The 14,880-nt window shown below is 32.3% G+C and overlaps 1 protein-coding gene across 4 annotated transcripts; it reads right to left on the reverse strand.

The window, feature by feature from the left end:
• Window positions 1-324: 324 nt before the first annotated feature.
• LOC132179808 (histone-lysine N-methyltransferase, H3 lysine-9 specific SUVH4) lies at window positions 325-12,870 on the reverse strand. Of its 4 annotated transcripts, none has more exons than XM_059592591.2 (16): window positions 12,788-12,870; window positions 11,291-12,641; window positions 10,205-10,273; window positions 9,296-9,364; window positions 8,567-8,618; window positions 8,334-8,440; window positions 7,592-7,771; window positions 6,045-6,143; window positions 4,290-4,388; window positions 3,374-3,423; window positions 3,127-3,215; window positions 2,618-2,777; window positions 2,075-2,180; window positions 1,810-1,992; window positions 1,221-1,457; window positions 325-598 (listed from the first exon to the last, which is right to left on the reverse strand). In XM_059592591.2, exons 2-16 carry the CDS (start codon window positions 12,377-12,379, stop codon window positions 485-487), a joined length of 2,703 nt encoding a protein of 900 aa, XP_059448574.2. In that variant the 5' UTR covers window positions 12,380-12,641; window positions 12,788-12,870; the 3' UTR covers window positions 325-484. The 4 variants fall into 4 exon arrangements, with proteins under 4 accessions (XP_059448574.2, XP_088372137.1, XP_088372136.1 ...); XM_088516011.1 differs by having other exon boundaries at window positions 526-610; XM_088516010.1 differs by lacking the exon at window positions 325-598 and adding an exon at window positions 630-1,134.
• Between the last annotated feature and the right edge of the window lie 2,010 nt (window positions 12,871-14,880).

Here is a 14,880-nt window from a genome sequence, read left to right on the forward strand (position 1 = left end):
CCCCAAGGGCCAAAAAGAAAAAGAAAAAGAAATATTAATTGGTTTAGTGGGTTTGGCCAATCCACCCCCAACGGCCAACCGGCCACTATATATTAACTTATCCAAGAAGCAACTCAAAGTTAGCAGTTAATTCCAAAAGTAATGTGATAGTAGCAAAGGCATAATCTTGCTCTCCAATTTGTCACTTCATCAAATCAAAATGAACATAATGATTTAAACCTTTTTTAAAAACTATTATGCCATTTACAACATATATGCTATCAAAAGGGCATCATATTAGAAATACAAAGATAAACATATCTGAATAATGAATTCCAGCGAGCACAACGTTAATAGACACAAAATTTGATATAGAACTAAATAATAATTAGATAAAAATCCAGTAAGATAATTTACATTTGAATTTGACTTGTGGGCCCTACATACAAAAATGAGGTTTGTGGTGAATCGACACAATATTACTAAGATGAGAAACTTCATCTGCCTAATACAAACGCTTTCGACAGTCTTGCGCACCACAATAGCACGGCAACTTCTTTACTTTTCCATCAGGACCGACAACGCTATCAAGTTCGTATCCGTAGTCATAAGTTAGTTCCTATTTGTAACACTGAACATTGTTATTCCGAGAAATTTGTTGATATATAAAATCTAAAACATAAATTAAAGTTCAAGCTATGGATTAGGTCCCAAAAATGTAATTTAGAAATTATTAGGGCAAACCAAGGTATTAAGAACACTACCCAAAACGAAACTTTCATTATCATCATTTTTGTTGAATGATGATGAGTGAAAATAGCAGGTCTATTACAAAAGGAGACAACAATGTCACTGGCTGTTCATGAAGGAGGTTCATATCCTCCAAGCCTCTTCGTCAATTCTCTCCAAATTAGATATTAAAAGCAATGAAGCTACAACCCTCAAATGTGAAAGGGTTATAATTATAACCCTCACACACACACACACTACAATCATTAGCGTGTGCCGCTTAGCAAATGTTAAAATAATTTCCAACCTTTTATCAAATTTAAGTGTATAATTTGACAACTGAAAACATTACAATCATTAAAATTACTAAGAGAAAACACCATGACGACAAGCCTCAATTTCCACGCAAATCAAAGTAGGAACCATCTGAATTCACACTTTCATTATGCTTTGGGGCATAAAAATAAGATTAAATAAAAACAGTATAAAAATGAAGCAGAAAGAAGCTTTACCTGCATAGGAGGTACGTTATCCGCAGCAAACAAAATCACTCGCGCAAGTCTAACATCGTGGTGGGAACTCAAAACACACTGAACAAAGAGGTTAGGCTCACAGCTATGATTGATAAATCTGGCAACATTACCATAAGAACCTGCATCTAGGCAAAACTCAGGTCCATTTTCTGATATCTTGTCATATCTTTCCTTAGCATGACCACTTAAAGGTAGAGATACATCACGTAATCGCCGCTGCAGAGAAAAGAAACTTCAGAGGAATGTTCTGAAATAAAATTACAAGTGATCCAACTGATAGCTTCTGTATAAGATGACTCTAATCAAATAGGATGACTATAATTTAACCCTTTCTTTTTAACATTCTGTTGTACTTCAACATAAAGAGCAAAAACCATTTAGCAAAAGTTTGCCTACCACCAACCAGGGAGAACAACACAATTACGCAAATATAAAGCTGCTGCAATTAAAAAAAAATAATCCCCAAGTTGCATGCTTCTTATATTTGAACAGTTAAATCCACCCAACAAGAAAGAAGAGATGTCAAATAGCCACAGAAACTACAATTCTTGCTTAACTGTATTGGTACCTCTCTTCCTCCTATCTCATTCATTGTTTGCCAGCAATCAATGTCAAATATATAGTCATTCCCTGAGACATTGTCTAATTCATCATTCTTCCTGAGAATTCCAACATATTCACAAACTGGAGCACCTGAAGGAATAAAGTCCCTAGACCTAACAGCCCAGCCCTTATTCTCCGTACGATAGACCTGTTCAGAGAAAAATGAATTATCATCTGTTACATAAGTTAGATACCCAGAAAACATTACTATTTGATTTTGGTTACAAGACCTCAAGTTGGTATTTCATTCCCTGCTGAGATGTACGATTGAGGCAACTAGGTCCACAGCCACATCTTGGACCACATTCAAACACAACATCCGTTGGTTCAACTAGTCTGGAAAAGAAACAAAACAAAAAGAAAAAGTACAAAGCTTTCAAGATAAACATACATGGCTCACACATAAAATAAGACCAATAAATCTGAAACAGATACAGCAGAAACTTGATATCAAAATTCGAAAGAAAAAGAATGATTCAACATTAATGGAAAACATAAATCTTTAAACAATTCAACCAACATGTTTACTTCCAGGGCATTTACCCAAATAACTGAATAAGGCAAGCTACATAACAACAGAAAGACATGAAATGTGCAAAAATTGATTAAGAGGTCCGGGATCATGGATGATATATTAAATAAATTACTTAGCAATCATGTTTCTGATGGCCACCATTATGCACATCCTTTTAAGCCATCGTCTAGATTAAACTATAGACTATCCATATTTAAAATTTATCTCATTGACGTCAAACCAACAGTACAAATCTCACCTGCCACCATCTTGGTGCACATATGGAAAGTCATTGCCATTAAGTCGAGCACAATCACACTTCGCAGCATTAGTACATTTTCCTTTGCAATTGCATCCGGGAGCATCCGGAGGGATAATTACATTTTCTGCAACTTGAATAGACTTGATATATTTAAAACCTACAATTCCAGTAATTGGTCAGAAGTAATGCCATCCACAAATAGGCAATACGAATAGTCTACCAGCAAAGACAATAAAAAAAAAACAAGAAAGAGTAAAAACAGCAACACAGAAGGGCAGAGAAAAAACATTAAATTAACAAGAGAGGCCCTTAAGGATAAAACAAACATAAATTAGTCATTTGTCATTAGAGGAAAAGAAACCCCAGATAATGTCATTATAACATCATCAAATGGAGTAAACGTTATGAAGAAATGAATAATTGCAGAAAACTTGAATTTTTCCTCATAAAATGTACTCCCTTGTAATTAAACATAAATTGCTAAAAAATTAGATATTAGAATTTACCTGAGGGTACAACAGGAGGAACATCACATATATTTGTAACAGGAATACATATATTCTCTTGACCACCACAGATGTCCTTACACACCAATCTAGAAAAACAACTGACTTAAGTTCAAATAATAAATCTGATGCGGATGAAATATACATATTCATTAGTATTCTCTAAAATATATATATAACAAAAGGTCATAGCCCTAGTACACGGGAAGTACTTGTTCAGTAATGTGGCAGCTTATAGAATTCATACCCATCTAATTCAAAATGACCGTTAGAGACTCGCCGCCTAGCAAAATCTACCTGATTCAAGAAGTCAAGCTAAAATTGAGACCAGTAATATGAGCAATAAAGATGTTTTCATCATTGGAAAGACCAGAAAAGATAATCAAGTACTAAAATATGACTTTTGTGCAGCCCAGAAATCCATTCGGAAGAAAATTTCAAACTGCAACCAAAAAGTATTCAAAAGGAAGAGTCAAAGCAAGAAAATGTACAAAAACTTTTGAGTCAAGTACCAGAAGAATAAGTCTATGTTGCACTAGATGAGATGTGGAACAGACATGCCAACAGAAATAATTATTTGAAATCAGGACATGGACACAGCAAGAGTTCAATAAAATCTACAGAAATACTCAAGAAATACCTATTTACATATGAATAAAATCATGTACGGAAATGAGAAAACCAGGACTCAACAATGAAAATGCTATGCATCACCTAGAAGAAAAGGCACAAGAGAGCACTAGTTTGCAAATAAAGTCTTAGTAATTCTCACCCAAATATCTATTTTTAAGGTGACATTATCCTCTCCATGCCCAAGGCAAGCAAGCTGAGCGCTCAACTTATTCAAATCATTAGAGGCATGTGGTATCAGACATGTCTCCAACAAGTATTAGAGAATTGACAGCGCCCATTTTGAAATGCATTTTAAGATGTAATACTTAACTAGTTCAATGTCGGTGTGCTATAGGTAACATTACAATCTTCTACCAAATGTGTTTTCAATATAAGAGCAACAATATCCCCCCAACCATGTATAACCGTGAGAATAATTCCATAGCAATAAATCAAAGTGCTTACACATTGTTCTTGGATCACTATATATAGTTCAAACTTAGGTTGTGACTGATACACAAAAATGCCAAGAGAAACAAAAAGAAGATTACTTGATTTGTGACCAATTTGGGCTGTCCTTTAATTCGCTTTAAACGATACTTAAAAACAATATATCCAGCAACACCTCTCTCTTTCCAAAAATGATCAACCTAACAGATAATGAAAAAGAAACACATTAGACATTTGGCCAGCTGAAGAATTTTATAAGGATATAATTATCAAAATGAAGTAATTTAGCAGAAAGATACAAGGAAAAAATTATAGTCTGCCCCTATAAAATTAAGGAATCTAATATTGATTGCAAATCCGTAGGATATAAATAGACATATCATCTCTTTAAAAGGAAAATTCATTAAAATTATCAGATCATTCAGAGTATTTAAGAGAGAGAGAATGAAGAAGAAACTAAGAAAAACAGTGAGGGGGCAATAATATCAGAAAAAGGATAAAAGGACAGAATCTAATTCCTTTCAATGCAAAAGCACTTACGATCAAAAAAAGACCTAAAAATGTCCAATTTTCCAACCACATATAAAAATCCTTAATTACTCTAAAAGAAGATGCATGGACAAAATCAGAAAGATGTTTCAACAGAAGACAAAGAAAAAAAAGTAGATAAGTTACCAAATCAAATGTTATTTTTCAGAATCTAAAGATCATAAATAAATGAACTACAACGTCTCTCAGTGACCTATAAAGTACAGAAACAAATATTTATGGGTATGAAAATGAGATATGTGACAACATAGTGCAAACAATACAGTAATTTTCAAAAAAGATAAGATAGAGATTTGATAAGAGTATAGTTATACCAATTGATACACACACACACACACACACACACACACACGTAGAAAGGGAGGTGCCATATCAACATTGATTGTCTCACATATTCTCATAAAAAGGTGACAATAGGTTTGTCAAAAATCTGTACTTGCAAGTTAATATTAGTTTTGTTTATCATGCATGCATCCTAATTTATCCATAAAAAAATAGGGCATTGTAATTCCTCGAAATTAAATTCTTATTATGCACTTCATCCACTAAGATAAGAGATTTGTCCAATATGTGGCCATGAGTAACTTCAATATGATTTTCATATCAATATCTCAAATTTTCCGCAATTTCAAGAAGTATCATATGTGGCAATATTTGAAAAGTATCAACAGGTATGTGTACGATATGGAAATGGGCTCCTTAGCTTGTCACCAGTTGTAGATTTGCACCAATTTCTACTTGTACTTCTAAAAGGAGGGAGAAGGAATATTTGCAAGGCAGAGGAATGAAAACAATATAATGAAAATCAATAAACGCCACTCTCCCCACCAAAAAAAAAGTGGCAAATGAACAATTAACACCATAACATAATACTATCAAATTTCTTAAATTTCAACGGCTCAAAGAGAAACAAAAAATATTCCCACAACTTTCAGACAAAAAATATTCCCACAACTTTCAGACAATAAAAACTATGAAAGCATAGCATTTATAATTCTAAAATTACAAAGAATCAAATGCCTAATACATCCACACATATGTATTGTTGGGAAAAATGACTACATCAAACTGAAGCTTAACCAAAATTATGGGAATGAACAAAATATAGGGGAAATAAATTGAAAGTAGCAGAGAAATAGTGAAGAAAATTACATGGTCTGTATCCATATAACTATTATATACTTTATTGAAGATTGAAGATATGATTGGACATTAGCAGTGGTCTCTCAATTAACACAAAAACAACTTTCATGGACTTTGGAAAAATTTATAGAATTCTTTGATAACAACCAAAAATCATAATCTACCTTGTACAAACCATCATATGTGTAAACTTTGCGAGTATAACTACTAGCACATTTATGCCCACGTATCACTCTAACACATAAATCTTGATCCATGCTGTTCTGCAAAAGATAAAAATTACATATTGTAAACACCATTTAACAAAGAACACCTCACATTCAAAACACTATCTTCTTAGGTAAATGATGGTAAAAGACTTGTTACCTTGCTTATTCCTGTATACAAAACAAACATATTATTGTCACACTAAATGTGTATTTTGAAGCCACAACATCCAATTCCATATATAATTCAAAATTGCACAACGCATATTTTTTCATAAGTAATAACCAGTCTTATTAAAAGTGTAAGGCGCCCCAAAGTACACGATGCATATGATGTTGTTATAAAAAGATTTCAGATTAAATTACTCCATAGCATGATAGCTAAACCCTAAGGGTTTGACTCGGGCATTTGCCAATGATATTACCACCTGATGCTCTTAGCAAATCTAAGATTTATTGCAATTATGCTAAACTAGGATAAAAATATTTCTATTTATATCATTCACAATAACACAAAGGAGTATTTGAAATGTTACAAGAATAAAACTTAAATTTCCAGTTAGCTCTAATGATTTTAAACTAATAACAATTCATTGGGCAGGTGCTCCAGAAAATTGACAACTAAATTTTTTTAAGCATTTTTTAATCCTCTTATTTCATGTTGTCCTCGTATTGGGACCAATGCATTAATGAATTCAAGTCAATTCAAATAATTGAATAAAATGGAAGGAATTTAAAGTAAATTCATTACAATTATTAAGGAAATGAATTGATTTTACACTCCAATTTATTTGTATATAGTATACATGGCTTGAAGTAAAATTCAATTTCATTTAAAGTTTTGAGTAAAATGTATCATATAAAATTTTAAAAAAAGTTAAATCATTCACATATATTCTTTTATATGTTAAGAAAATCCAAGAGAGAGAGAGAGAGAGAAAACATTCTTTTCAGGTGTTGGAAGGTTATACGTCAGGATAAAAATATATGTTTTACATTTCAAAAAAAAGGGTCTTATGTGACATGAAATGAATTGGAATTAGACAAATTTTTATGGGATTTGATCTTTTGTTCACCAATTCACATTCGCAAGTTGAGGTTCCAAACACATAAATTGAATTCAAATTCAATTCATTTTGATTCCAAACACGTGAACTGGGGAAATCTATTCAGATTCAATTCAATTTGGCCCATTCATGGGCTTCCAAACAAGCAATTAAGTAAATCCTAACCTAGTAGGAAGTGTGTAATTTTGACTAAACTATGGGGTTTTATACCTCAGACCTATGGTGTCTCTATATGCGCATTTGTATTTACAAGTGCTTGCACGAAAACGAACTCAGTTACTAGTTATTAACTTATTCAACATTACTTTCACTTTAGAAGACAAAATAACATTTTAAACATCTGAAGAATAAATTCCAAATTTCCATAAGCACAATAATTACCCATGTCATCAAATTACTAAATATTGAAGAGTGTAATCTATATTCCATATTACACACCTTAAGAGCTAAATTACCACGACACATAACTTGATCCTTAATTTGACGCTTATTGCCAAGTAAGTCATTTCCACCTTGACCTGTATACACAACTTCTTCTGCATTATCAACATCATCTTCATATTGGCCAGACAACACGATTGAAACGGCAAGTGGCAAGGAAAAGTTCTGGTACTCCTTCTGCATAATCGGAGAGTTTATTAAACTTATAGACTCACAATGCAATCCACAGACAAAATTTCCAATTTTTAAAATTCTAGTCATTAAGCAATTGTGCACCATGATGTTTTAGAATAGAGTTTACTGGTTCAGAGACAACTACTGTAAAATCCCTATCATGAATACTTGATAAGGTCAATTTCTAGCTTTGGGGTAATCCTTCACTACAAAGATAATTGGTATTCAAGTTCATAACAAAATTCACGATCCACCACATAAAAGAGGTTCCAAGACCATTTCATCCATAATCATTATCTTGTCAAGATATTTCAATTTCCTTCGTATCTCAAGCATTTAAATCTTCATTTTTTCACAAACTTTAAAATATATTGAAAGTTTCAAGTACAATTTGATGACTTTGACTCAATGATCAACTATGAGTTTATATGCATTTAACTTTCAATATATATGCTTAGAAACTTTAACAGTAAATTATATGCTTGGATGCCTTTTAACTTATTGTTGAATACACACTCTACTAACCAACTGCCACAGAATTCTTAATTGATTGTAGATACACTACCATTTTGCAAGATTCTCCAATATAATCAATTCCACTCAACCAAAGTCCATGAAGACCTACAGCCACCATTTCAGCCCGAGAATAGAATTGATGCCCGACATCAATACCTGCATTAAAAGTAACAACAAAAATTTGATATAAATGTATAGAGAAACCATATAATTATTAATGTTATTCATAAAAGACTAGAGAGCAAATATCTACACCCAAACAGACAACAGGTCTTTATGCACCTGGTAGATGACCTATTTTCTTAGGATACAAAATTTTATTTGACTTCACCATCTGCATAATTCACAAAGCACTAGTAAGGAAATGCAGTAACAAAATAGATCAAAGTTACCTTACACTGCAGTACATTGAAGTTACCTTAACTATTTCCATATAGGAAAAAAATAGAAGTCGCTAGCCAGCTTCAATATTATTTTCATTCCAACAAATTTACTACAATTCAATCATTAACCTAGTATAGAAACAAGGATATATATAGAATTTTTTTCTTTTATATTATATACGATATATATCTTGGGATAAATAAGAAGGGGTCTTAACTTTCACATTAAGGAAAAGAAAGAGAAGTTGCTTTCAGCTTTAATATCTTTTTTCTTTGGGGGTTAAGTTATTTAAAATAAAGCTAATGGCATTAAATTTCCTATTATACAATATAGTCAGTAGAAAAAAATAGTAATGTTACAAGACAAACAGCAAAAGTCCTTGTGCCTGCCTATTTATATGAACACTTTTAGGCATCACTATTTGCAAGTTTAAATGCACCTCTACCTATTAACAACATTTATAATTGGATATGATTTCAGCATTATCGTGATTTTTGTCAATACACCAAAAATGCATTAGTAATAAGAAAAACTAAGAGCAGCGCTAGCTAAACCACATTTCTTCAATGACCGAGGCTGAATAGAAAACATGTGTGATATATGTTAACACATAAACCAGCAACTTGCCTCAGAAATTGCCTTCAGATCAGGTCGCTTGGAACATCTCCTTGAATAATCATCTGATGCATTCCCATTCTGCAAACATTTGTAGCATTAATGTAAACAACCACAAAGTTTAAGAATCACCGAGATACAAGTTTTGTCCCATCTTTGAAGGAACTTTAATATCTACTGCTTTAATATATCTGTAAAACAGAATCCCTAGAAACCATACTGATCCTTGAGTGATTTAGGATTGGCAGATGAATACATTATGTGAATTATGAATGCATGAATTGGCCAATTGAAAAGAACCAGCATTGAAATTAGAAGATTAAAGAACAACTGAAAAAACAAAACTGCTTTGGGGAAACCATGAATCTAATAAATATATTTAGGACTGAGAATATTTAAGTAAGAGACTTTAGCAATCATGTGAAATACTATGAATGATGCATATCGCACATAAAGGTCAAACTGAAACGGATGGAAGAGCAAGGTGATAGCATATTCACCTTTAAGGGCTCAAACCACATACAAAAATGAATTAGTGGAAGTACAGCCTAGTGTAACAGAGTATAAAGCATGTCAAATATAAAGGTCATATTGACATGTATGCATCAACTGGCGAGGCTAGCATATTTAACATTTATGGGCTCGAGCCACATACAGAACTGTACTAGTAGAACTAGAGCCCGGACTTTCAGACTGTCAAATTCAACTTCAGCGTTGTGCATTCTCAAAAACTGTCAATATCTAGACTTAGAAAAAGCATTAAAAGTGAGATAGAGCGCAAGGCAGTGAAATAAACTATACCTTCTTCAGCACATTGACAATAACTTTTAAAAAATTTTAAATTTTAAATTTTTTTTTTAAAAAAAAAACACCAAAAATTAGAAAAAGAGAAAAAAGGAAACTGAAGTTGAAGATTCTCACATTATTTTCTGAACCATTAGAAACTTGCAAATCATTATCCGTAGGCTTCTTGCATCTCTTCTCCTCTTCCTGTAGACAATCACGGACAGGCTATGTCAATAAAAGATTATCTGCTCAAGTTGTTAAATTAGACAAAACAAGCTGTGTTTTGGCTTCCTTTGCACAAGTCTTAGAAATCTGCAGAGATATATATAAAAAACACAAGCATAGACAGGCTAAGGAAAAGATTACTAATTAAGATGATTATAGTAGACAAAAAAAAAAAAAGCCGCCACATATCTACTCCAGATTAATCAAAAAAAAAACATATGGAAAAGTTTGGAAGAGATTTGGGTCACTATGGGGTTCTAACACCTTTAATTACAGTATTCATTATGGTTTCACAAGATTTAACAAATGTACACAGTAAACTAGTCAAAAGACAACAATATGATCACCCAAAACTGTTAATTCTGTATAAAGTACTAGTTCAATCCCACTTGTTAAAGGCTCAACACGGATTTGATCACCCAAAACTGTTAATCCTGTATAAAGTACTAGTTCAATCCCACTTGTTAAAGGCTCAACACGGATTTGATCACCGTGTGATGTGTGCGCAAATGAATTGTTAGCCTTACTGGTACAAAAATGCAAATTGGTATCATCTAGCTCAAGAGGTCAAAAGCATTTAATTCAGACCAATGTGAATAAGAAGAGGTTCATACAATTGATTGACATAAGTAACCAACAAAACAAATAATGGCAGGTTAAATTATCAGCATCGTTGGTTTACTTTCAATGTTGCAAAATTGGCATTTGTAGCTAATGCTACATTCTTATTATAGCGTTGCAAAATTTGTAGACATGTCCAATTTTAAACTTTCCCTTTTCTGTCCTTAATTTAGTTCACATAGTAGCAAGCTAACATAAAATAAAATTTTAAAGAAACTTTAAAAGCGATACAACAAAATTTATCTACTAGATAAAAACGCATACAAATATCTAAAGCACATCCAAATATTCATAAAATAACACATCTGAAGGCAACTTGACTACAACTATACACATACATACATACATACACACACACATACAAATTGTAATCACCTGAACAAAGCGAAGGTAAAACGTGTTGAAAACCCTCAATGTCCTTTTCACCCTCGCCACACTTTTATCCGAATTATCAACTTGAGCATGACCGCTGTTACGACTCATCGCCAGATTTCTTCTACATCGAATGTCTTCCACAAACTCAACGTTAGTCCCTTTATTGCTAACTTTATCTTTGAGGCCATCCGATAACCTCTTTCTACTACTACCATAGAAAGGCTTCTGATCATCAGGTATGTTTTGAAGCCTTGGACTAATCCTCTGCTGCAAGTTTTGTTTTCCTTGGCTACTGTTTGGTTCAATCTTTTCAACACATTGTGCAACATTCTCTTTACAATGAATGTCTTCCACGAACTCCACTTTAGTCCCTTTATTGCTAACTTTATCTTTGAGGCCATCCGATAACCTCTTTCTATTACTACCATAGAAAGGCTTTTGATCAGCAGGTATGTTTTGAAGCCTTGGACTAATCCTTTGCTGGAAATTTCGTTGTCCTTGGCTACTGTTTGGTTCAATCTTTTCAACACATTGTGCAACATTCTTCTTTGCTGTAACAACATTCGCTTTGCAACGAATGTCTTCCCCGAACTCCACTTTAATCCCTTTCTCGCTAACTTTATCTTTGAGGCCATCTGATAACCTCTTTCTATTACTACCATAGAAAGGCTTTTGATCATCAGGTATATTCTGAAGCCTTGGACTAACCCTTCGCTGTAAAGTTTGTAGTCCTCGGCTACTGTTTGGTTCAGTCTGTTCAACACATTGTGCAACATTCTTCTTTGCCGTAACAGCATTCTCTTTACAACGAATGTCTTCCACAAACACCATCTTAGCCCTTTTCTCGCAAACTTTATCTTTAAGGCCATCCGATAACCTCTTTCCATTGCTACCATAGAAAGGATTTTGATCATCAGGCGTGTTTTGAAGCCTTGGACTAACCCTTCGCTGTAAGTTTTGTAGTCCTAGGCTACTGATTGGTTCAATATTTTTAACACATTGTGCAATATTCTTCTCCGCCATAAAACCAATATCTCTATCATCAACTAGCACTTTACTTTGAATGCCATCGCCAGAGTCAACAGCCATTGATATAAAAGGCGCAAGATAAAAATATAATTTTTCACACAATCATCTAGCAGGAATGAGACGAAATGTGCTCGGATAAAAAACTATAAACCACTCTCTAAATTCATGTGCACAATAAGAATCTCGAAGAGAGTGCAAATTATAAAAGAAAAAGAAGCCCCCGTATCAATTTTCGAATCAATGCGAAAAGATCCAGTTCATCGAGAACATCGCCGAGCTCCAGAAATTTGAGTCCGAAGAGAGAGACAATCAAGATTGGTACCTGGAGAACCAGAGCAGAGTATCAATGCTAGAAAATCAAGATTGGTACCTGTAAAATCAATAACCTCTGGAGTCTAGGGTTTCTTTTTATATATATATATATAGAGAGAGAGAGTGAGAGAGAGAGAGAGAGAGAGAGAGATATACGTGCGTATGCGTAAAAGACCTATGACGACTGGGAATGGGAGTTTGAAAGGCGGGAGCAACGGGAAGATTTTTTCGGTCCGGTATCTGTGTTGTCAGGTTTAGGTTTTTTTACCTTTTTTTTTTTATTTTTTATTTTTTATTTTTTATTTTATGTCCATATAGGAGGGAAATGATGATTTGAACTAGTAACATCTAGTTTATAAGGCATGGCCCCTATCCAATTGAGATGGAATTCGAACTAGTAACATTTACTTTATAAGACGTGGTCCCTATCCGATTGAGTTTCCCCTTAGATACTAGGTTTTGGTTTTTTTATAATCTATTTTACAGAAAAAATAACATTTCTCATTTAATAATGATTTATATTACACCTGTTATTTCACTATGCTGAAGTAGCGTTACCAATCCAATTTGAAAGTAGTTGTTGTTAAAAATAAATTTAAAAAATTATAATTGTTCATATATAATTATAAATTTTTATAAATGAATAATGCTACGTACTACATTCTCATTTTAGTGACCTAGGAGTGTAAACGAGCTGAGCCTAAACAAACTTCCCATGTTTGGGTTCAGTTCGTTTAAATTTTGCTCGAGCTCAAACTGAACTCAATACGAGTCAAAAAATCGAATTCAATCTCATAATAAGTCGAGTCGAACCAGCTCACGAGCTGACTCTTTTTTTTATTATTATTATATAAATTTAAACTTCAAGTATTTTTAAACGACTCAAAAAGCTAGCTTAAAATACATTAATACTTCAATTGTGGTTATAAATAACACATTGTTGAATCCAATGTCAATTACTTAATTTGATATTATATAATTATATGATTAATGATTTGAATTATCATCATTTTAACTTATTATCTTTTTTAAAAAAAAAAATTAAACTTATTATCTAATTGTAATGCTCAAACTCCTAAGTCCTAAATTCCTAATGATCTAATGGTCATACACTCATACTTAAATTATATGACTATATTATCTCACAAATCACAAATCACATTAATATAATAATATTATCTTAGATCTAAGATCATGTAATATAGGTTTTCTAAGTATAAAAAGTATTTAGTAATGCTTTGATTAAATGGTTGATAGCACTATAAATTATACAGTCATACCATATGATTATATCATATGATATAATGATTAATGATTATATCAAATATTTATTATTATTTACTATATATATTTTATATTTCTTATATGTGTTTATATAATATATACATATATATATATATATATACAAATGACACATATATAAATAACAAAATAAAAATAAGTTATATAGTAATAGTATATTAGTATATTTGTTATTATTGAGTAATATTGACTATATATTGTTATTTGTTACTTGATAAAAAATATACGAGTTGAGCCTAATAAGCGAGTCGAACCTTATTCGAGCCAAAATTTGTATTCATGAAGCACCTCATTTAATAATTAAGTCAAGCACTAACCGAGCTTATACAAACTGATCCCGAACTCGCGAGCGAGTGGCTTGCTCACTTAACACCTTAGTACTATCATTAATCATTATAAATACTACGGAGGAATTTAACATAAGTTTCAAATACCTCACTGATTTTAAAATTTTAATAATCATTAAAAATTACATGGCAATTAGCAGAATAAGTGAATGTTCTCTCTTTTTTTTCTTTTCTTTTTTCTTTTTTTTGTTGTACTTTAAATGACTACATCCGAAAACAGATCAAAAAGCTCCTCAAAGAATTCAGTCCACAAAAAGGATCTAAAGATGTCATTGATACATCAGCGGCCCATTCCAATGACAGAAACAATTACAAATAAAAAAACTTATGAAAATATAATTATTCAAAAAAAGTAATTTGACAACACATTTAAAATCAGTTTTTTTTTTTTTAATAAAATAGGAAAAATGTTACAAATGAGGATATTTCTCATTCTTCATCTCAATGGAAGAGAGAATGAAACACCAATTGATAACACTTCTAAACATGAAGTGGCCCATCTAAGTAATATGCTCGAAAATTAACACTCTTGAAAAATTTTATTAGCTTTTCAACTATAAAAAGAGAGTAAGTTTAAATTGATGTTAGAAATGATGGAAG

The sequence above is a fragment of the Corylus avellana genome, chromosome 4 (genome assembly GCF_965113065.1).
Source record: "Corylus avellana chromosome 4, dhCorAvel1.hap1.2, whole genome shotgun sequence".
NCBI lineage: Eukaryota > Viridiplantae > Streptophyta > Magnoliopsida > Fagales > Betulaceae > Corylus > Corylus avellana.